Source organism: Leopardus geoffroyi, chromosome C1 (genome assembly GCF_018350155.1).
Source record: "Leopardus geoffroyi isolate Oge1 chromosome C1, O.geoffroyi_Oge1_pat1.0, whole genome shotgun sequence".
In the NCBI taxonomy this organism is placed as follows: domain Eukaryota; kingdom Metazoa; phylum Chordata; class Mammalia; order Carnivora; family Felidae; genus Leopardus; species Leopardus geoffroyi.
In genome coordinates this window covers 157,074,930-157,098,550 of record NC_059328.1, presented here as the reverse complement: position 1 = coordinate 157,098,550, position 23,621 = coordinate 157,074,930, and the positions used below count along the sequence as shown (strand labels likewise).

Here is a 23,621-nt window from a genome sequence, read left to right as displayed (position 1 = left end):
TGCATTTCTAACAAAGTCCACTTGGTACTGATGCTCCTGGTTAAGACCAGGCTTTTACAATATTGCTCTTGATGTTGCTCCTTTAAAAAAAGTCACGCCGAATACAAATCTATATGTTTTACGTTTTCATTGTTTATGCCGCCTGTATTTTAGCTCACCTGATGGACTTAACTTTTTGAACTCTTGAGGTGCAGCGGCAGTAAATCCAGTTAAATTTCCATTAAAAAGTAAAGACCTATTTAAGTGAATTCAGGATTGATAATAAGAGGAACTTTTGTCTCTTAAATAGCTATTAGTCTCTTTTTTCCAAAGTCAGGCATCAGCAATCAGCATCTACTTGTCTGCTGTTAAGAATGCCTGAATAGCATTTTTCCAGTACGAGCAAACTTTTAAAATAGTATGCAATATTCCAAAAGATATATGTGGGTGACACATAAGAATGACAGTTTTATCTTGATTTAATAGGTCCTAATTCACCAAGCATGTTATCAATATACTGCTCTCTGAATTATAATTTGTTGACATGTTCAACCTGTCAGAATTTAAAAGAGACTTTCCTGAGGCCTCCAAGGGTCAAGGGAGATCCCAGTTTCCTAAATCCTTGGGCAGCCCATAATCTCCGGACCAAACCATCTCTAAGTTGACTGCATTAGGCTCTTGGGATGAGCTCTGAATGATTTGAACTATTACCTATATTGAGGTCGCGGAGAAGGTTAATGATAAACAACAGGGCATCAGCTAATTTTAATGATCGCATCTCGCCAAAGAGCTTTTTTCCAGAAAAGAAGCACAGTGGAAAATATGTTCTCCTTCTGTTTATTTGTCCCAATGGTTTAAAAAAATCAGCTTTACGGAACCATAATCTTCCTCATGACAGATGGGCTTATACATTGGCATCGTGCTTTCAATCCACAGTTTACATTTCAAGAGGAAGGTGAAGAAACTGAATGTAAAGACATCTATTTTTCAGTGTTATAACATTGATACAAAAAATAGTATTCTGATTAGCAGCTTGATTGGCAACCCATGTAACCCTAAATAGTACTACAAACCTGGAGAGTGCACTTTTACAGACAAGTACGTTTGGCGAAATAGTATGTACAATTTTGACAAATAAATACATAAATAAACAATCATTCATATATAACGATATACCTAAATGTCAATTATCATCAACAAGCGTTTCTAGTAAATTACTTCTTTCATTCACAAGTTACTTTGTTGCTTATAAAAACTATCCTCACCTTTACAGAAGAAATGACAGAATCAATTCCCCCACTAAACCCACATATTAGGAAAGGTAGAAAATGAATCCCAGAAGCTTTATGTAAATGTTCCATTGTCTTTTGATAGAAGAGGTTTGACTGAAAAACTCCTTCCTCAGCTTCTCTGTAAAGAGTTTGTTTCCCCCATATCATCACACAAAGGGGTTTTGTTCTTCTGATTTTAATCCAAATCAAAAACGATGTTCATTTTTTTGATTCCCGTTATTTAAAAATACAATATTATATATCGAAACTGGCATTTGGTTCAATAGAAGAAGACCCAAAGCCACGCAAACTAACCAGCAAAGATAAAACTTTTTTTCCAAAAACAAACTTAAAAAGGAAAATTTAAGAATACAGACATTAATTATTGATACCTTTTGTTATCCAATGCATAATGAACACAACAGGTAGGGGGACAGTCAGAAGGTTTTTATAAAAATTCTCTGAACGACTCCTGGTACAACATTGAAACATTATTTTATGTAAGAGAAATGATAATACATTAAAAAATGGCTTAAATAATTGAAACCATAATTCGGCCGGCACCATAAAATTAAGAAAAGTAGAAAATTAGAGCTTTTTCATGATCACTTGACTTAAACTTTTTTTTTTTTTTGAACATTCAAAAAATGAAGGGCAATCATGCTTTCAGCTATTGAAACACTGGACAAATGGCTTTGCCTCACCGAGCTCCATGCAGAAGAAAATGTACATAACAAGCAGATTCTAGCTATACATACAGGGGAGAAGGGAAAAATGCCTTTAAAATATATACATATGGTCTTTGATGAATATTTACATGTTTGTCACATGGGCACTACCTAGCATAAAAAAGTTAGGAAATAGTTCTTTAAGACATATGATTCTCTGATTTTTGCTCCTTTTAAAGATTAGGGCTCTATTTGTAGTGGATACACACACACACACACAGAAAACAATTCATAGATGTACATATACGATGTTCGTAATGTGCAATTCCTTGACGCGAAGGTGCCTTGACTGAGCATAAGGTAAATGCAAAATGGTAGTATAAGACAGAGGCTTGATTCAGCTATGTGACTGAAACGCAAACCAAGCACAAAGTCATGAGACTTTTCCAATGACTGGAACTCACAGCAGTTGAGGGGTGGGGGTTAGAGAGGGCTCACCTTGTGCTGATCCATCTCTCCCCAGGCTACCTAATGCTGTTTTCCAATCAAACTCGGCAGTCCAGCTGTTTGATGAAGATGTATTGAAGGACAGGAAGGCCTGTCTCATATTGCATTCTTTGGGGCTGGGGATAAAAGATCCAGTGTTTTCAAGAAATAGGCCATGACTTCCATTTGTTCATTGTGTTTACTTGTTTGCTATCAACTTCTAGGGATGCTTCCAAAGGTCAGGTTAAAAGAAAAGTTATATTCTTTCAGTTGCAGGGCTTTCTTTGAATGAAAACAAACAAACAAAAAGAAGTTTGCTAATGAATAGATGATATGCAATGTGGGGTTTGCTGAGTGCCTGTTCTTCTGATAGAGGGGGGCTAGCTTTACCGGTCACTCTTCAAAGTTCTTATTGAGAATTCAGATCACTGTTTCCTGAGATCCAAGTTGATGGGATATAATACATTTTGCAAAGCATGTGATTCATTTATTGTAATACACTTCCAGCCAGAGGCTCCTCCCTGAAGAAACACAGCTGCCTTCACTTGCAGCACCCTGGGAAATCAAGGCAATGCACTGAAGTAAAAACTTGTTCATTGAAACCAGAAGAAATGGTAGAGAAATTGAAGCTTCTCCAAACACCTAAGATATCCAGGGAAAAGTCAAAAAATCTTAGAAGAACCAGATGCATGAACAGTTCATATTCTATCTTTCTTTTGGCAGATTTTACATTTAAGCTGATGTTACTACTACTGATTACAATGACCATCATTGTAATGAATTATTTTAGCATTTGGCATAACGCATGACACATTGCATTAGCACCTTGTAAACTAAGGATCTCAAGATTCTTAGCAAATGCAATTTGCTCTCACAGCACCTGTGAGGTAGGTGTTTTTTCCATCCATTTTATACATGAGCATACTGAAGCACAGCAAGGTTAAGACGCCTGCTCACATGACCCAGCAAAGATGAGTATCAACAGTATCCAAAGATGGTATCAACAGGAACTGATTCCAAGCTTCTCCACCCTTCCTTCCCGTGAACCTCAGTCACAGAGCTTGGAGCTCCCAGAATGCCTCCCAACAGCATTGCTGCTGGAGGTGCTTGGATGTTTCAGATGTTAGAGTATTACATCTATCACCTACAGAGCTAAATCATCCAATAACATTGGTACCCATTGAAAGATTCTCTCACATGCTTTGCAAATGTGTGGGCGTGGCATCTCATACTATTGCTAAGTTTGCTTATGTTAATTTTAATGCAGACATAAATTTGTATTTTCTCCATGTAATTTATTGTTTTTCTGCCCTCCTTCCAACTTATTTCTACACATGTGCCTGTCTCTGTCAGAAATTGTAAAATGCACTTAGCAACACTGTATGGAGGCAGGCAGGTGAGATTACATTTGGCAAAATCTCCTTGGAGGCACCAGGTAATGTTTGTTCTGAAAGGGCAAAAAAAAAAAAAAAAAAAAAAAAAAGCTCTTGTTTATTTTGTTAAGTAGCATTTTATATACATTCCACCCAATGACCAGGTTTAATCCTTGGATGAGCAGGCAGAGTTGTCTTCCAAACATACAGGATATTTGATTTTCAAGTTTAGATTTCCATTTATTTAACTGCAGCCTTCCTGCCAGGCCTAAGTTCATTTCTTGCTGGAACGGCAAACTCTGTACATGTCCCATGGCAATATATGTAAAAATTCAATATAACAGCACACACAATGTTAATAATCACATCGAGCGTGTCTTCCTGACTGCGTATTATTTCTGAATTATTTCTGAAAAAGCGCTATTTACTTATTCATTTTTGCAGAGCTGATATGAAGACATTACAGTGAGTTTCAGTTTCCCAGAACCAGATTTTTATCTCAGATGCACAGTATGTAAATCCTAGCAGTTTTCAGGAAGTTGCTTTTTCAGATAAATGCAATGCCTTAGGACCTGAGAATGAAATCTGGCCCTTCAAACTCGTGTATTGTTTCTATGACCAGAGCCTGACATTTGTAAATTGGTAATCGAAGAAAGAAAAGTAGGAGTGGGAAGAAAACCCTTTTTACAAAACCCCTTCGCCAGTTCATTTCCCTTGGTGACACCTGTTAAATACCAACACCCTAGGCCCCATTTCTTAAAAAAGAAAAGAAATGTATTTACATTGGTAAAAATCCTAACATCTGAGATGTTTCTTGCTTGACATGTCATTCCAGATTCTGTGCATTTCTTCCGGAGAGATCTGATGCACGGTGATAACTCGGCGATACCTACACAAACTGTAGGCCATTTTCCAGTGATTGAAGCCACTGTTCTGGAAAGGATGTATGCCCAGTTTTCGAAGACACAGTCCCACATATACATCTTCAAGGTGAAGCAGCCTTGTGTGGAGTGAAGTCTTATAAATGAGTTCAGCCACATCAGCTGAAAAGATATAGCCAGTCCCCGAACAGAACGGTGGGTAGTTACTGTCAGGGTACAAATCCCTGGGCATATACCACTTACTGCGGACGTCCCGGATTGGTCCTCCATTGATGACATAGCCAGTAAAATACCTTCTCCTTGGCTTGGTGGAGGGTTTTAGTAGTTTATAAATAAGGTTGTCCATGTTTACAAAAATGTCACTGTCTGTTTTCATGACATACTTGGCTTTTGAACAAAAAGTGGCCACCCATCTCATTCCCATTAATGTCTTAAGGGTAAGGTTATGGTAGGAGTCAATAAAGTCCTCCACAATAATGTCGTGGAAGATTTGGCTCTCTTGCTCCACCATCTGATTCAGAACAGGATCAGCGTTCTTGCCCAGGAGGAAGAGAGTGGCTATCTTGATCCCTTTGAAGTTGTTCTCATCTCCCCACGTCTCTCGGATTGCCTGGCGGGCATCGAATTCTTTGTGGGTGGTGCTGATGAGGATAACAAGGAAAGGAATGTTCTTTTCACATTTGTTGGGTTCATTTATAAGAAATTCAAAAGAATGTGGGTTTATAGGTCGAGTTCTTATGTTGCCAAAGGTGAAGTTTTTCCTGGCGACTGTTAGGTGGCTGAATGGCTTGGAGCCAGTGTAGGAAGAAGTGGGACGAGTTACACTCAGATACCAGAGGGCACTGGCCCAGCACACGACTGTCAAAACATATAGACAGGACACCTTTGAAGCCATTGTCTTGAGAGCACGTCTATTCCAAATAATGAAGAATATGCCTTCTTGGCATTAGTTTCTTTTCATCTTGCAAAGGCAGCATATTACTAATAAATCTTAAAGTTCGATAGAGAAGCGTGAGTGCGGGATTGTCCATGGGTCTTCGTGGCAGTCTGGCATCTCTGCATTCCCTCTACTTTCTTCCAAACTTGTTGGAAGGTTCCATCCCTCCCAAGTCTTCCTCTTAACTCTGCAAAATCAATAAAACACAGTTTTCATTAAGATTTATTCAGTTACTTTACATCCCCACATAAACAGAATAAGGGTGTTAGAATTACCCATGGTGACTAAAATAAAAAACATAATCATTCATTTCCACCACTACTGAAAACTCCCTAACACAACCAGCCTCCTTTTTCTCCCCTTGATAGAAATTATTTATGTATATTTATACCCAATTAATAAATATTAGATTATAAACTCTAGAAGAATATGAAGTAAACTGAACATTAGTAATTAAAACGAGTTTTCCCTCGTCACAAGAGGACTTCTTTGCTGTTAAATACCTTCGGACACTAAAGGCTTCTTTCAAGCAGGAGAGTCTCACATAGGGCCTTGTATCTCTTTTCCACATTTCCAAGTCTGAGCTTTCGTTCACTTAATTCTGATGAAATAATCAGTTCTCAACATCTCTTTGCTTTCTCTAGCCCTGTGTTTGAAAATGTGCCCATCGCCACTGGATAATCTCTGCTAAAATGGTCTCTCTAGGCTCTGACTCACAAGTAATTCTTTACTTTTCCTCACTTTTCCCTAACTTGGGCTTTCACAAATGATAGTCCCTTATTATCAGTTTTCTAGGAGGCATCCTATGAAGAAGAGCCTTTTCTTCAGGCATGGACACCATCACCCAAGTGTCCTTTCAGACAGCTGGCAGCATGCATTTTGTAGTTGATCTAAATGGTATCACTTTTTGTGGTTTTCAACAATTCACCCTGATGTTCCCTTGATGAAATTACGTTGGCCCCTTTCAATTCTTTTTCTGTGGTTACACTTGTCAGTAAACATAGCAGGAGTATAATGAGAGACACAATTGAGCTTAGGGCCACAAATCCAATGAAGATGGACACAACACTTTAATTGGTGTTCAAATTAAAAAGTTGTCCTTCAGAATGCTACTTCTTTCTAGAACCTGAGTTGCTATCACACCAGTAAAGCAATACATGCCAGGCTACAAAGTCTATTCATGTTAATAAAAACTGTCTCTTCCTTCCCAGTTAGAGCAAAACATGGTATCCCTGGAAGACGGAGATAGCAGATAATGGATATCAATTTCAACAAAGTCTGCTTTGAAGAAAACTATGCACTTAAACATACAGACTGTGTTGAAAGGACTCAACTGTGATTATAGATGGAAAATCATGCTTCCATGCACAATATTCATAATGCAATGAAAAGAAGTGATGGGCAATAGCAGAGATAATACACATCATCTTGTCAAAGCCAAGGGCTGACTGTGAATATATGATCCATATGAGACCAGCAATAACTCAGTGTGGTTACCATTCTAACTAAATGAATATTAGAATGGTATCAAGCAGCATGACTCCAGGCATAATCACACCTTCATCCAACCCGTAATAAGTACTCTCTAAATATAAGCTCCACTATTCTTGGCTCCTGAAGGAAATGTCCACTCTAAGGTGCACCAGAGCTGATAAAAGGGATGTGATGTGCAGCAAGCTTTGATACTTTAAACCCAGCAGTGGAGTATAGAGAAGGGTTTCTCAACGTGGAATATACAGACATGGACTCCATTTGAATGCCAAAGGGATATGAGTGAGTCTCAAGATGGTAATCACAACCAAACTTTCTCCCTCATTATTCCAGGGCTTAGTATCTGATTCTTACAAGCCTACCGTGATCATCATACAGCCCTTGTCACTTTCCATACCTTCCGACTGAAGTGTGAGTCACCTATCACTAAGCTGGTATACCAAAAATAGTCACTGGAAAAGGTTCCTCTCAAGTTCTTTTCTTGAGCCACTAATCACATGGGTGCATGTAAAGCATTGGGAAAACAGAAATAGAACCCGTACTTCTCCTCAAGGAGCTCATATTCCAGGAGGAAAGACTTCATGTAAATGATTAAAACAGAGGGATAAAGGGGCACCTGGGTGGCTCAGTCTGTTGAGCACCTGACTCTTGATTTTGGCTCAGGTCATGATCCCGCGGTCATGGGATTGAGCCCTGCATCTGGCTCTGGGCTAAGGCTGTTTACGATTCTCTCTCTCTCAAAATAAATAAATAAACTTAAATAAACTTAAACAAAACAAAACAAAACAAAACAAAACAAAATAAAATACATGTAGTACACCAGGCATCAGGCTACGTGCTGTGCACTCCATAGCCTGTATTGTATGGAGCTTAATTCCTTATGATGTTACAAGAGAGTTATTGCCTCCATTTTACAGTTGAGAGAATGGAAACTCAGAGATATTAAGTAGTTTACTCAAGATCACACAGCTAGTGAATGAATAATTGAGTAGTCATCTCGAGCTTTGAAAGGCCTGTTAGGACAACAGGCAAAATCTTGCACAGGAAAATGAGGGTGGCAGGGAGCATCTCATGCTGCTCTTCTTCCAGCAATCTGTGCATTTATTTTCTTAGATGTATGTCTGCAGCTGGAATTTTTGCCTAGTTCATTCTGGTTTGTTACACACTGCATGACACCGATTCTGTGAAGATCCTCGATCACCAAAAACTGATGTCTTGCAAAGAGTACATTAAAGCTGGGGGCAGGGAGAGAGAGTGGCTACTGTGGAAGAGGCTCAGACACACTTTGCTTTCCCCTTTCTCTGATGTCCTCAAACACACACATGGGCTCATACTCACACACTGCAAGAATTGCTCTTACTACTGACTTTTTTTCAGACATGAGAACAAAAGTAAGCACAGCATTAGTTACATCTTGGTCACCAGTAAATGCAAATTATCACCAATAAAAACAGGATTGGAAATGGGCAAAAGATCCAGCCTAGGATCTGAAGAGCAGCCAAGGATAACGTGCACCTACAGCGAGGGGTGTTAAAAAACATCCTTTTTGCTTACAAGAAAACACATGTCTCCGGTGGCCAAACGAACACAAAAATATACCTCTGGAACAGATAGCAATATAAGGAAAGGTAAGAGAGAGTAGTAGCATGCTGCATTTAACTCTAAAGCATGATTTTATGTATGTTGATTGAAGGAGTTAGTGATGGGCCAGATGTCCATGTTTTACTCCTTGAGCAATCCTAACTTGCTGTGAGGCTTTCTGGGCCTCGGTAGCCTTAAGCTAAAATAAGGACAAAAATAAAATCTACATTATTTCCAAACACATTATACGTGTTAACGATCATCACCAATCCTTTGAGTTTCTGAGGGAAATGTTGTTACACAGGGAGATAGTATTATGATATAAAGAACAGGTTCTAGTGGTGAGGAGAGGATTATGTCAGCTTATCAGCTCATGATTTGGGGTCCAGGTCACACACGTCAATCGATTCTTCTGAACACAGGATTGCGATCAGTTTTTTGGTTTAGCAAATGCACTGTACGGATTTTCACTAGAGAATTCTGTTTTCTTCCTGGAAAACACGAAGGCAAAAGTCCACTAAAAGGCAAAGAAAACGTGAGCTGAAAAGTTCTAGAGAAAGGAGCTGAATGTCACAAAGAGGAATCCTCTGGGGGGTTCTTTTAGTTTCATGAGATTTAAAAAAGTCCTGTTTAGGGGCGCCTGGGTGGCGCAGTCGGTTAAGCGTCCGACTTCAGCCAGGTCACGATCTCGCGGTCCTTGAGTTCGAGCCCCGTGTCGGGCTCTGGGCTGATGGCTCAGAGCCTGGAGCCTGTTTCCGATTCTGTGTCTCTCTCTCTCTGCCCCTCCCCCGTTCATGCTCTGTCTCTCTCTGTCCCAAAAATAAATAAACGTTGAAAAAAAAAAAAAAAAGTCCTGTTTAACAGACGCGTTAATGTATTAAAATACAAAGTTGCATACAGAACATTTGTCATTCCTTTTAGCAGTCCTACCACCACCACAGACACTGATGACACATTAACTTGTCATCCATTAAATACAAATCCCTCCAAATAACCTTCCTCTAGAACTCTTGAAAGATTTCTTCCCCAGGAGCCATCCTGTATCGCAGATTACCTCATTCACAAGACCCTTCAGGAGCTACCCACCTTCACCTTTCAGGAAGTTAATGGAGCAGAATTTTCAATTTAAGGAGCTCCTGATTCCCCTAGAAATCACATTGGATAGTCTGTTATTTTGAGTAGTGTATTTTTTAAAAAGCCCCTAAGTTGCCAAAATTTTTTTCTTGTATGGCCGGAAGTAAGTCCTGCAGCAAGTGGGCAGAATCTCTTGGGTGAATTGTGCATAATTTGGGTGTCAAGTTCGGTCACTCTCCATCCTATTCAGGCAGGTAGGAGTCAGCACTGATTCCCTATGCCCTGTCACTGAAGGGGCCTGCAGTCATTCCAGCTTCCCTGCACCCATGGGCAAGGCTGTCCAGGCCCCGCCAACTCTCTGGTGTCTCAAGGAATATAATATCTCCATGTTCTGATTTCCCTTTGATTTTCAAGTCTACTTCATTTGTCCATGAGAAACGTGCGAAACACCTAATGCCAGGTGCGAAACACCTGATGCCTGCAGAGATGCCAGGCACTGCTCTCCACTCTGGTAAGACAGATGGGGGCTTACTTTCTAGGAAACGGCATACAATAAACGCATGATGAACGAATACAAAAATAGTTTCAGGTAGCGGCAGCTGATGTAAATAAGTCAGGCAATGGGATAGAGACTGAGCAGAGGTGAGAGGGGAGCTACTTTAGATGAATCGGTCACTCTCTGAAGGGTGACATTTGAGCTGAGAATAGAAAGTCTTGTGCTCTTCAGTCTAGTCATTGAGTCTTTTACTAACTTTTTGGCTCTTTGCTTGGCTCTTTGGGGTTAGTGTTTCATTAGGAAACACTTTCTTTTTGGTTTTTGAACTCTGCTCTTCTCTTGTCTTTTGGATCTTCTTGGCTTCATGTTTCCCATTTGTGGCCTTTTTGCTCACTCTTGCAAATGCCCTCAGCTTCTAGAGATGGAGGTTATTGGTATTGGCAGGCTATATGTATTAGTTTGCTAAGGTGGCCATAACAAAGTATCAGAACCTGGGTAAATTTATTGTTTCACAATTCTGAAGGTTGTAAGTCTGAGAAGATATTGGCAGAGTTGTTCTTTGTGAGAGCTGTGAGGGAGAATCTGTCCCACGCTTTTCTCCTAACTTCTGGTGATTTGCTGGCAATTCTCTGGCACTCCTTGTTTACAGATGAATCACCTAGATCTCTGCCTTCATCTTTACACAGCATTTTCCCTTCTCTGTGTCCCAATTTACCCCTCAACCCCTTTTTAGGAGACCCGTCATATTAGATTAGGGCCCACACTAATGACCTCATTTTAATTTGATTACCTCTATAAAGACCCTATTTCCCAACAAGGTCACATTCTGAAGTATTGGGGGTTAGGAATTCACCATGTCTTTTTAGGGGGGAGGGACACAATTCCATCCACATCTACTTTCCTGGATTGCAACAAAATGAAATACTTTGCTCCCCAAGATTTCATTTCTTCACATTTTATGCTCTTGATTCGAGCAGGGAAATTATTGGGTTTTGGTAAACTAACTTTTAAAGGGTAAAAAAATGTGTAATTAGCATTCAAAGTAGAATGGAACATCAACGTGTAAGGGGACACAAAGTTTGGCTTATTTTTAGATTAAAAAAAGCTAGTTCATTTATTTTGTAAGACCACATGAGGAATATGGCACAGATTTAAAAACAGTCCTGTGCTTCTGCCATTTTTTCTTTCCCTTGAGGTATCCCCCACCTCCCCTGCAAAAAAAAAAAAAAATCAACCCATAATTAGTTGGGAAAGTGAAGTCAGGGCTGTGACACCTTTCCCCAAAGGTTGGGGTCAAACAATTCTTGAGAAACTGACTTGTTTTCTGGAGAATAAGGACGATTCTCCTGTGTCACCTCCAACTACCAGCATTCCTATTATTCAGAAATGACTTTGAATATTCAGAGACCATATGGCACTACAAAAGTGGTTTTAACATTAAAATCCATGAAGTCATTTTAAAACATGGTACAAAAGATAAACCTGTTGAAAACAAATCAACCCAATTTTAACCAGTTAAAAGGGAGGGATAAAAGGAAGACAAAAATTCTAAAAAAAAAAAATAAAAAAAAAATAATAAAGAAAAGAGAAGGCGGGGAGAGAAAGGGCCAACCACTTGTGTTTATGAAAAGCTCCTGAAATGGATGAAAAGTTGGTGGTACCACACATCACCATCCTGGGGAGGGTAAAAGAGATTCTGCCTGAAAAATGTTTTGATCTCAAATGACTTTCCTCAGAGCTGGTGTATGAGCGAAATCAAAGAATCTTCATTCTATGGGGAAATCCAGGAACTCAGACCGCAACAGAACTAATTGATAAACGAGCCCCAAAGGCCAGAGATCCTACTCAGCTGCATTAATTTGGCGAATGGTTATCTTGATGCCCAACTCCCTCCCTTCCTCTCGCTCTTGTAATTATGCTCTGAATAAGCACAGGAGAGGAAGAAATAAAGCACTATTAACACTAGATAATGGTCCTTGAAGGAAGAATTTCATAAACCATTATGTTATACAGCTTGCTAACTTATTATCTCTCCAAATCACAGAGGGCTAGCTCTCTCTCCTAGCCTCTCTTTGAAGTCAGCCTCCTTGGCTGTGAAAGGCACTATACACACAGAAGTCGAAATCCCTGAATGCTCATAGAGGTAAACGGTCTGACTCCTCTGCCTCAGAAAGACAAAAAGCTAATTTGTTCCTTTAAAAAAATTTAATTATGAATCCTTTCAGAGACCCCATAATTGAACTCACCCAACAGAACGTTTGCAACAAGCAAGTGGCAGAAAGCAAAGAAAGGTAATATTCATCATGATTTGGCAGCTGAAATCCCTTCCCTCCCAAATCTGGAAGAGATTATTTGAACCTTTCTCCTTTCAGTTCACTATACCTTGAAATTTGTTGAAAAGGTCCTTATAAATCCCTGCACTCAGAAGAATGGGGCCAACTTGAAAGAGGAGTGGTCAGGATGAGGATGTTCATGTGTGGGCTTAGGGCTCTTGCTATTCTGAAAGCTACACTCTATTTCCTTGCAGAAAAAAGTGCACTTCAAATTAGAGAAGATTATAGCTTTCTTCGAATCAATGTGTTGCCCTAGTTCTAGAATTCAGAGAATTTTTAAACATCGCTACAATCCTCTCAGGGAAAAATGAAAATGAGGATGTCTCATTATTTTAAATAAATGCTTGGCTTCCTTTGCAGTGATGGATATGGTGCCTTGACTGCCTTATATGAGACACATTTTTAAAGATGGGCAGAGCCATCACTTATTTAATCATAGGAGCCTGGGAGCCTGGCAGTATGGTCAGGCCTTGGGTAGGGCTTCTCCACTGGGAAAGAAACGCCATGATGTTTTATTACAGAGGTGGAAGAGGATGAGAGGAAAGACATCCTACTCATATAAACAGCAGCTGGGAGAATTTAAAAATGATGAGCTATGCGACACCAAAAAGAGTATTCATTTGCCCCATTATTTTGGGTAGGGGAAGCTGATATAAATGGATATTATTAGAAACCAGAAAGATGTTAGTGTATTGCTACCTAAAATTTACAAAGTCTAAGGAGATATTTCCTAGTCCATCACAGAGAGGTAATATTTTGGGTCATATTTCAGAGAATGACATTAGTACCACGAGGGAACTGATAACATCATACAGAAAAGACCTTGCAATTTTTATTTTCCTTTTGTTTCCTTTTCTAACTCAAATGCCCCTTTACACAATATCAATTTATCAGAACACATAACAGGCAAAAATAATTTTTTTAATTTTTTTAATGTTTATTTATTTTTGAGAGAGAGAGAGAGAGACCGAGAGCAAGTGGAGGAGGGGCACAGAGAGAGGGAGACACAGAATCCGAAGCAGGCTCCAGGCTCTGAGCTGTCAGCACAGAGCCTGACGCAGGGCTCAAACCCACAGACTGAGAGATCGTGACCTGAAAGCCGAAGTTGGATGCTTACAACTGACTGTGCCACCCAGGCGCTCCTAGGCAAAAGTAATTTTGTGTAGCTGCTGTCAATGGAAATTATTTTGTAGGCAATCTTATGGCACTGGAAGATCTGGATTCAACTTCCAGATTTTTAGTAATCAGCTCTGGACTCTGTGCATCTCTCTACCTTTGTTTCCCCATCAATGAAATGAGAATAATGACATCCGGACATACTTTGCAAGGTCATTGTATGGATCAAATAAGATACTGGATTTGAAAATACTTTGTAAGCTAAATACTGCTACCAGAACGAAGAGTATTATCATTATTAATATAAACATGATAAACAAAAGACAAATCTTGAGGGTATCACCTATAAAATGTTTAATGAGCAATAAGTCAACTCATCTTGACTGGTGCAAAAGCAGTTTTCTTATTTGGCTTATACTCAAAAGGGGCGGGGGGAAAGCTCGGCAGTTGACTGTTCTCACAAGAAGTTTCAATTTCATTTTATAATGTGAATATTAAGAGGTCCTATACTTCTGTGAAAAAAGGATACACAAGTTAGAGGAAATATTATGATTATTATTAGCACTAATGTGATAAAGAACTAGATTTTTTTTCGAATACAACTTTAGAATATCAAAAATCTACCAGATTTAAATAGCCCTCTGAGTAGCATTTACATAGTCATAATTAACATTCTATGTCCACTAGGACAGGCTCAAGTGGCTATACCATGAGTATTTTAGAGATATTCAGGACAAAGCCAATTCACGATTTACCAGTTTTTCTTCATAGGCTTGTCAAGGTCGTAACAGAACTTATCCACAATGTCATATTACAAAGCATATGATCATTTCATCACTCAACTTAAGGGACTTGGCAATTTTCAGCATCAGAGTTAGCTTTATGAATTGCTCTGGAGATGTACCCAAAGGAAAGCCTGGGTGACAATGAGTTCTGTTTGGCAGAGTAGCTTTTTAACCAAACCATTTTGTTTCTGAAATCTGTGATTCTGTGTATACTTTCTGAAGTTGGTACCTCCTGGCCAGTGAGGTGACAAATGCTGCCCTGGATTTCACCAATATCCTCAGTCACCTGTGTTGGTTCTTCACAGTCCTTACCTCCGCCAATCCCCAGTGTTGCTCCCCACAAGCTATTTACCAAACACTTGCTCAGCTTCCCCTCACCAGACACTATTTTGTGTTAGAGATTTCCCTTTCTACACATTCCCCTCTTTTCATAACTCCCTTTTTGCTAATGATTCTTATTTCCCCAATGGTTAGAGACCCAGCCTGCCAGTTTTCATCCTACTGGCACCTTGAACTCTTCACCACAATCCACCTTGCATAGCTCTTGAATCTGTTTGCGGCTACACTGGACTCTTCTCACTTGGATTCCATGGGCAGGGCTCAAGACATTAATCCCCCCCGCCTAAGGCCTCTGAGGTTCAACTCTCATTCTTGTCACTTTACCATTCTCTCTTCCCCACTGCATCAGCTCTCCACAATCATTTGCAATCTTTATTCCTACTCCTGAGCCTTTAAATTTTGTGGGGTAAGATCTCATCGTCAAAGCGACTGAGACAATTTGGCCTCCTGGAGAAAGCACAGGATTGACAGTCAACAGAAGAAACCTCAAGTTGTAGTTTTGCCATAAAATTCTTGGGAAACATTTTCCTCCTTAAAAATTTCTCTTGTTTCAAAATTACATTAATTTTCACTGATCAGGAATTCCACACCAGTCCATGATTTCTCAACCCACTTGATGAAAGGCTCTTCAATGCACTATTTGGCATTTTCAGTCCTTCCATTACCATTGGCTCTTTGTCTTTAGAAGGGCTTAGAAAAATGACGAGAATAACAATAACAAAACCTCTTGACCCTGGCATCACTTTCAATTATTGTCATATTTTTCTCTTTCATTTCATATCCAGAGCCCCCAAATAAGTGCTCTCTCACGCTTTTATGCATGAAAACTCTTTAAATCGTCACCCATTTAAACTCTTGCAATCTATCTGCATGCTGCATAACGTCATTCTGAGTAAAGCCATAAGACCTTCCCTGACAGCTTAGTCACTCTGTTCTTCCAACTCTTGCCTAGGATTCCTCCTTCCTGCACTCTCATGTTTCTCTGCTCACATTTCTGGTGGTCTTTGCACTTTCCTCTTTCCCCCTCCTTTGCCTGCTCTACCCATTTTCCACACCATACTCAGCCCCACTTCCAGTCTCATTAGCATAGGGAACTCCCTCAGCAGTCAGCTGTCTAGCAGAGTTCACCGGAAACGTGGGTCAGAGACCAATGAACTTTATACATCCCTTTCCATTTTCATCGCGGTTCTCTCTCTCAGACCGTGTATAAATGTAAGATGATACCAAAGTGGAGAGACATTTGCCTTCCTTCTGTTTTCTGCTTTTTCTTTTCCCTGTAGATAATAGATTTCAGAACATGTGTTTGAGTCCAATTTCTTTTTAAGCTAGGAAGTCTATATCGTAGACAAACTTAACAGGCATTGAGGACAAGTTTTACTAATGACAACAAAAGGTAAAAAATGATTTTGTGCTTTTTGTACATGCTCTACACATGTGAGAGCTTTACTCTTCTTTATATTTGAGATGTCAGGCTGTTTCTGAAACTGTTAAAATGTTGTAAGGTCCATTCAAAGCATGTTTTTGCTTGGTCCATTAGAGATGAGTTTCCATGGAATTCTGAGACTATTTTTTTTTTTGTTTAAAGACTGCATTTTAACAGTCATTTTTTTCCAGTAAGGCCTAGACAGATGGTACAGGTGACTTTTCTAAGAGATATCAAGCTATTTGCTTCCCCTTTCCTTTATTATGTTATTTGAAAACCATCAGTTTGAGTTCTATAAAGGTAGAATTTAGGAAAGGTCTCTAAGTATAATTGGAAACAGGTCAGTTGTAGAAGGAAGTAGACATTTTGTTGTTGTTGTTAAAACACATGAAGCCATACAAATGTAAAACTCTCAGAAATTAGAGGAAGAAAATCTCATTTGTCGTTATTCTCTATCATAGCTCTTCAGTGAAAAGTGTAACCACTCGCTCATCTACAGCCTATGGAACAAGGACATGAAAGGGGCCTTCGGGAGGCTCTTGGGGAAAACGATTGACTTCTAAGGTGTGGGGCTGAGGGAAGAGGAAATAAAGTAATATTCTGGATTGCCTAAAAAAAAGGGTAACCATTTTTATGACTGGGTAGGTTACCATAGGACTTCATTTTTCAAATTTGCTCAATTAAGATTATGACATTAATTATTTTAAAACAATATTTTAAATAATAGTTTGTATTTAATCAATACTATTTGCTAGGACTATATAAAATGCCTTACAAATAACTATTTGTACATATAATTGAGAGGACACACCATTGCTTCTCTGCCTCTACTCATAATATTCTCTATAACTTACATATAATCCTAACAATTATAATTGTTAGTAAGCATCCTTGTTCCCATTTTACAAAACAGGAAACTGAGGCCCAAAGAGTAAGCAACTTGCTCCAGTGTCACAATTACTGAGTGATTAAACGTGGATGTGAACACGATCTCTTAAACTGGAATGTGTGGGTCTCTACACCATATCCTACATTTCACTTTTTACATGTAGTCAGATTAAAAATGTTTGTTTTCCCTATTTCCTTTAGTTATCCAGGGAATAATGTGAAGGTAGGGAAAATGAACTCACAGCTGCTGTGCCTCTCACCACCACTCAAGGCTCTTTCTGGCCCTGAGACCACTGGTTGCACAATGTAAAAGCTGTCATTATTTTTTAAAAATTTTTTAATGTTTATTTATTTTTGAGAGAGAGAGAGAGCGTGAGCAGGGGAGGGGCAGATTGAGAGGGAGACATAGGATCCATAGCAAGCTCCAGGCTCCAAGCTGTCAGCATAGAGCCCGATGCGGGGCTCGAACTCACAGACCGTGAGATCATGACCTGAGCCAAAGTCAGACACCCAACCGATTGTGCCACCCAGGCACCCCCATTATTTTTAAATGAGAGCTTGAGAAAAGATAAAGGATTCATCTCCCTTCACAATATTAAGATATCTAGAAAATCAAACCAATAATGATGCTTAGAGCCCATGCAATTCTGGGTCAAAAGGAAACAGTTGCTCTTACGAGATATTTTAATAAAGCTTTGAAGGCCAGATGAACTATTCATCTCTATCATAATGACGCAATCATTTTATCTTGGGAAGAATGTAAGACTTGGCTCTGCCACTTACTAGCGACGTGACTGTAGTCAAGTAAATTCTCCATTTATGGCAGATTTGGTAGTTTAGCTATTCCAATCTATTTCTATTCCAATTCCCCTTTAGCTTTTCTTCCAGGAAGTAGGCCAGTTGTAAAAGAAGCTGAAGTCCAAAAACTAAATTTCCCAGGTCCCTTTACAACTTGGATAAAGGCATATGACCTAGTTTCCACCAATCAGATGCCTCTGGGCAAGACACAGATGCAGGGGTCAGCAACACAATATGGCAGGTGGCTTCTGGTGATTTGGATTGACTGGAGAGTACATGGAGTGACAAAGGTGTCTATTCTCAAACTGCTGTGATAGAATTTCCATCCTCCAAATGTGACATCATAGGTGTGAGTAGAGGCAGTGGAAGCAATGATGTGCCTCCTAAAACAACTCTAAAAATTGTCATGCACTGTTTGGGCTGTGTTGTTCATGGTCATGCTGTTCTGGCTGGTGAGTAACCTGATGTGGGTCTTGTCCCCCCAGAGATTCCATGAACTACCTAATGCCCTTTGAAAAGTTCCTTTCTCTTTTACCTGTAAACTGGCTTCTGCTTTTTAAACTAAGGACCCCAAACCACACACCATTTTCTCTACTCTTTAAGTATAGAATGAAACGATGACATCTCACATTTGTCAGAATGGCTAAATTTAACAACTCAGGAATCAACAGATGTTGGTGAGGATGCAGAGAAAGGGGAACCCTTTTGCACTATTAGTGGGAATGCAAACTGGAGCAGCCACTCTGGAAAACAGTATGAAGGTTCCTCAAAAAATTAAAAATAGAACTACCCCTATGATTTAGCAATTATACTACTAGGTATTTATCCAAAGGACACAAAAATGCTGATTTGAAGGGGCACATGCTCCCCAATGATTACAACATTGCTATTGACAATAGCCAGATTATGAAAAGAGTCCAAATGTCCCTCAAATGATGAATGGATAAAGAAGATGTGGTATATAGGTGTATGTATGTGTATGTGTGTGTATATACATACACACACACACACACACACACACACACACACATATATATATATATATATATATATATATATATATTTGGAATACTACTCTGTGATAAAAAAAATGAAATCTTTCCATTTGCAACAATGTGGATGGAACTAGAGTGTATTATGCTAAGTGAAATAAATTATTCAGAGAAAGACAAATACATGATTTCACTCATATGTGGAATTTAAGAAACACAACAGTTGAACATAGGGCAAGGGAAGGAAAAGTAAGATAAAAACAGAGGGAGGCAAACCATAACAGACTCTTTTTTTTTTTTTAATTTTTTTTTTCAACGTTTATTTATTTTGGGGACAGAGAGAGACAGAGCATGAACGGGGGAGGGGCAGAGAGAGAGGGAGACACAGAATCGGAAACAGGCTCCAGGCTCTGAGCCATCAGCCCAGAGCCTGACGCGGGGCTCGAACTCACGGACCACGAGATCGTGACCTGGCTGAAGTCGGACGCTTAACCGACTGCGCCACCCAGGCGCCCCTTCCATAACAGACTCTTAAATGCTGAGAACAAACTGAGTGTTGCTGGAGGGGAGCTGGGTGGGGGATGGGCTAAATGGGTGATGGGCATTAAGAAGGACACTTGTTGGGATGAGCACTGGGTGTTCTATGTAAGTGATGAATCACAGGGTTCTACTCCTGAAGCCAGTACTACACTGTATGCTAACTAACGAATTTAAATTTTAAAAGATGGAACGATGATAATCTAATTTTCAGGCTGGTTGTGAGGTACATGCATTGTAAGCTTTAAAATGGCATATAAATTTGCTATTTAAATTGCTGGACATTTAAGCATTGCTTGAGAGAGCTACCCACCACTATAAAATGAATGAATCCCTGCTATACTTATCTAGAAAAATGCTGTGTAGCATTGTCCATGTAAGGAGCCGCCTTTGAATTGCGGATCATATTTGAAAACCCTATTTTCTCTCTCCATGCTGTCTAAAAATGTATGGATGTGTGTTTTGGCTGGATGTCACATGGCCCTCTTGTGACCTTGCTTAGGGCAAGATGCCCTGGATGACAACTGCTTATCTCTTTCAGGAAACTCTGTGCGCCTTTCTTCTAGGTGAATTCACTCAAAACCATGGAGTCTTCATTTAAAAATAGGCCACCATAAATACACTCTCAAAAATTACTGAAAATTCATTTGGTTCTTTTTTTTGTGATGTGTTAATTTTACCTATATAATTACACATGGCACCATACATGTGTCTACTACTAAGTCTGAAGACGTTCTGATAACTCATTACTCTCTGTTCTTTTTTTAATTTGGGAGGATTACTGAAATGCTTTTGTTTGCATTTACTCATTCATTATATTTGACAATCCCCTGAGAAACATTTACAAATGTTGGGGCGCCTGGGTGGCTCAGTCAGTTGAGCATCTGACTCTGGTTTTGGCTCAGGTCACGATCTCATGATTTCCTGGGTTTGAGCCCCGAGCCCGTGTCGGGCTCTGTGCTGGCAGCACACATCTTGCTTGGCCTCTCTCTCCCTCTCTCTCTGCCCCTTCCCCACTTGTGCTGTCTCTGTTTCTCTCTAAATAAATAAATAAACTTAAAAAAATGGAATAAGCCATAAATTTAAAAAAATTTATAAATGTTATTAAATATTCATATTAAAATGCAAATTCACTACCTTTAAGAAGCTTTTGTTATATTAGCCATAATCCATGTGGTAAGAAATAAGAAATAATTAGAGTTATGGTACTCTAACTGAAAATAGTTCATTCTTGATGTAGATGATTGGTTTACATTCATGGAAGACACAAATTTTGACTTGGATCTCAAATTTTAAAAAATGAATAGAGAAATCTCAATAGGTGAAAACTTGGTTGTGGGGAAGAGACATTCAATGTTAAGAGAAAAGCATTTGCAAAGAAACAAAAGTGTTAAATTGATTTATTTGAGAATAGGGGGCCATCTGGGATGGTAGAGTGTTGGATTCATGATAGAATATAGTTGAAACTGAGTATGCAAAGGGAGTCATTGCCATGAATTTATTTTTTTCTCCACCATACTTTCACCATTTCTTCATTTTCAATACAGTTTCATAATTTATCACTGATTGCATTTTGGGTTGATTGTTTCTTTATGTCATATGGAAAGACCCCTTAATCACTAGGCTGGTTTCCTCATTGCTTTTAACCATGTCCATTTGATAAACTGTCACCTCTATAAGGACGAAGATTTTCTCTGGCTGTATCACTACTTTCATTACTCTTATTATTACTTCTATCTTTATCACTGTACCTAAGTGTAATAGCATGGTGCAAGAAATACTGTAGCTGATGAGTAAATAACTGTGGAGTGAATGGTTTCCAGATAAATAGCCATCAACAGTTATCTGTCATACAATAGTAGCCTTGTTGAGGGCTCTTGAGAGCTGAGATATCATACATAAGTGGACTGTATTCCAGAGCAAGCATTTGTGTGTTGTGCTAGAAAGATACACCAGAAGGTGTTTCGTAGTCTGAATATATGATATCTTCTCCCAAGCCTGGACCTTTTCACTATGCCATTCAAGGCAAATTTCTGCCTCTGATTTAATTCCTGAACTCATGACTTTGTTGTAATCGATTCTAGATTAAAAGTAAATTTTCTAGATAAAAGATAACATTTCTGGAAATGACAATAAACACACACACACACAAACACACACACACAGAGCTCAGCATTAATAAAAAAGAAATTCAGGAAACATAATATAGAATCTGAACTTTTTCTGGGGTGAATATTTTTCAAAATTTTTCACAAGTTGTCAACTGTCAAATCCTTGAATTATTCTTTCCTGAATGTCTTTCTGAACCATTTTTTAAAAATAAATTATCTGGTTTGCTGTTGTAGTGGGTCATTTGTGATTACATCCATCTTGTCCAGTTACAGCAGTAACATGTGTAAATTGGATCTCTAAGGAGTGATAACGTGATGCAAATAGTGCTTTTCACCTTGGGTTACCATAGCCACAGTCATTATTCGCAATAGCTACTGTACTGTGTTCTTCTGTGAAATCCCTTAACAAGATGCTCACCTCATGTCACTTCCAAGATACTGATAAGAGTATAAACATTGAAAAGTTTGGAGACAGCATAACTTCACTGCTAAAAATGCCCTTCCAGGAAATTATCTTCAGAGCTATTATTATGTTGGCTTTAGCATGCTTGGAAACTCTATACAGTGGCCATATGTTGCCAGATTCAAGAGGAAAATATGCATTTTGGGTAATAGGAATGGGGGCAAAGTATAACCTCTAATATCTGAAAAGTTTTCAAGGCATGAAGTGAGTAACAATAATGAGCTCCTTGGTTCCTGGGCATCTGTCAGTCCCAGAAGACTAATAGAGAAGTGCCAATGCTTCTGTGTCCCTGGGGAGCTCTAGGGCATGGCTCCTGGGGCAACTGTCAGAAATCAAGATTATTATTTATCTTGCACTTGGAGCAGAGAGCTAAGCAAATAAGTAAATGCCCAATATGAGTAATGTATCCATGTGGTCTGAAAGAAGAAGTTTTTCAGTGTCGCCTCATCACCAGACTTCATCCCAATATCCTTATTACTTGGGATGTGAGATGCTAATGGGAAGAAAACACTGGATTAAATGAAGTTTTCAAGTTAATTTACAGCAGGACTGCTCAGAGCCTTTAATATGATGTATTCTCTTGAGAATCTCAAGACCGACATAAAATAGCTCACTGAATTTTGCTTTTACTAGAAGCTTCTTGGCAACACAGTTTGAGATGGACAGTTATTGGACAGTTAAGATGCTCCGTGACCCCCCTTTTGGGATTGTAAATGACTCTCATCACATTATTGTTACTGTATTTTTTGTTTCTTAAAAAAGGGATTTAAAGAAAGGCAGATTGGTCACAGCCTTCTGGTTACTTTATGGGGTGAACATAATCCTATTAGAGTATCCATTTAAAAAAATTATTATAAGCCTAGTACCTTATAACTCTTAATTTTCTAAACTTTTCTCTTTCTAACTGCATTTTATGGCTATATGGCTTTGGAAAAAGCTTTTGTTTTAGTAGTACTAAAAAGATACAAAACAAAGATACATACACAGGACAGAAAATTAAGACGATCAAAATAAACAAAAGGAAGAAAATAAAAATCACACATAATCCTATCAAGCAGATACAAGGACTGTTGACAAGCAGATACAGATCTTTTCTCTATTTGCATTTTATATTTTTTATTTATAAATATTTTATTTATAAATAAATCATGTTATATGGACATTTTCATGTTTTTTTCCTTCTTAGCATCATCAACACCTTTGCCTGCCATTACCAATATTCTCATGACACTTTGTTTTCAATTACTACCAGATTTTGTTTATGTAATCATCCCTCCACTATTGCTTACTTAGTCTAACAGACTTCCTGCATTTCCTGAGTTTATTCTGTTAGCATCCTCAGAGACTCCAGGGATGTGAATATTAGAACAGATGACAGTGTTCTTGGTTCTGTAAGCCTTGTCCTAGAAACTTCATGTCTCAATTGCAGTGTCAGAGAACAAAGGCACCAACAATGATCTGCTGCCTGGAGTCCCTGAAATCATACTCATGGTGCTGCTGACAGTCATAACTTCCCAACCTGGCTCATTAATCTGCAACTACAACTTACTCCCGGGCCACTAATATTTCAGAGGAACAATACAAGCAATCGAAACCTGC

General features: G+C 39.0%; 1 protein-coding gene across 2 annotated transcripts in view; it reads right to left on the bottom strand.

Annotated features, from left to right (window-relative positions):
- Nucleotides 1-800: 800 nt before the first annotated feature.
- B3GALT1 (beta-1,3-galactosyltransferase 1) overlaps nucleotides 801-23,621 on the bottom strand; it is a 95,014-nt gene continuing 72,193 nt past the window's right edge. Inside the window, exons 4-5 of one of the 2 annotated variants that reach the window (XM_045480085.1) lie at nucleotides 4,560-5,782; nucleotides 801-3,851 (exon numbers count right to left, since the gene is read on the bottom strand). In XM_045480085.1, coding sequence (XP_045336041.1) covers nucleotides 4,573-5,553 — 981 coding nt within the window. In that variant the 5' untranslated portion in view covers nucleotides 5,554-5,782 and the 3' untranslated portion in view covers nucleotides 801-3,851; nucleotides 4,560-4,572. The other variant, XM_045480084.1, reaches the window with a different exon arrangement.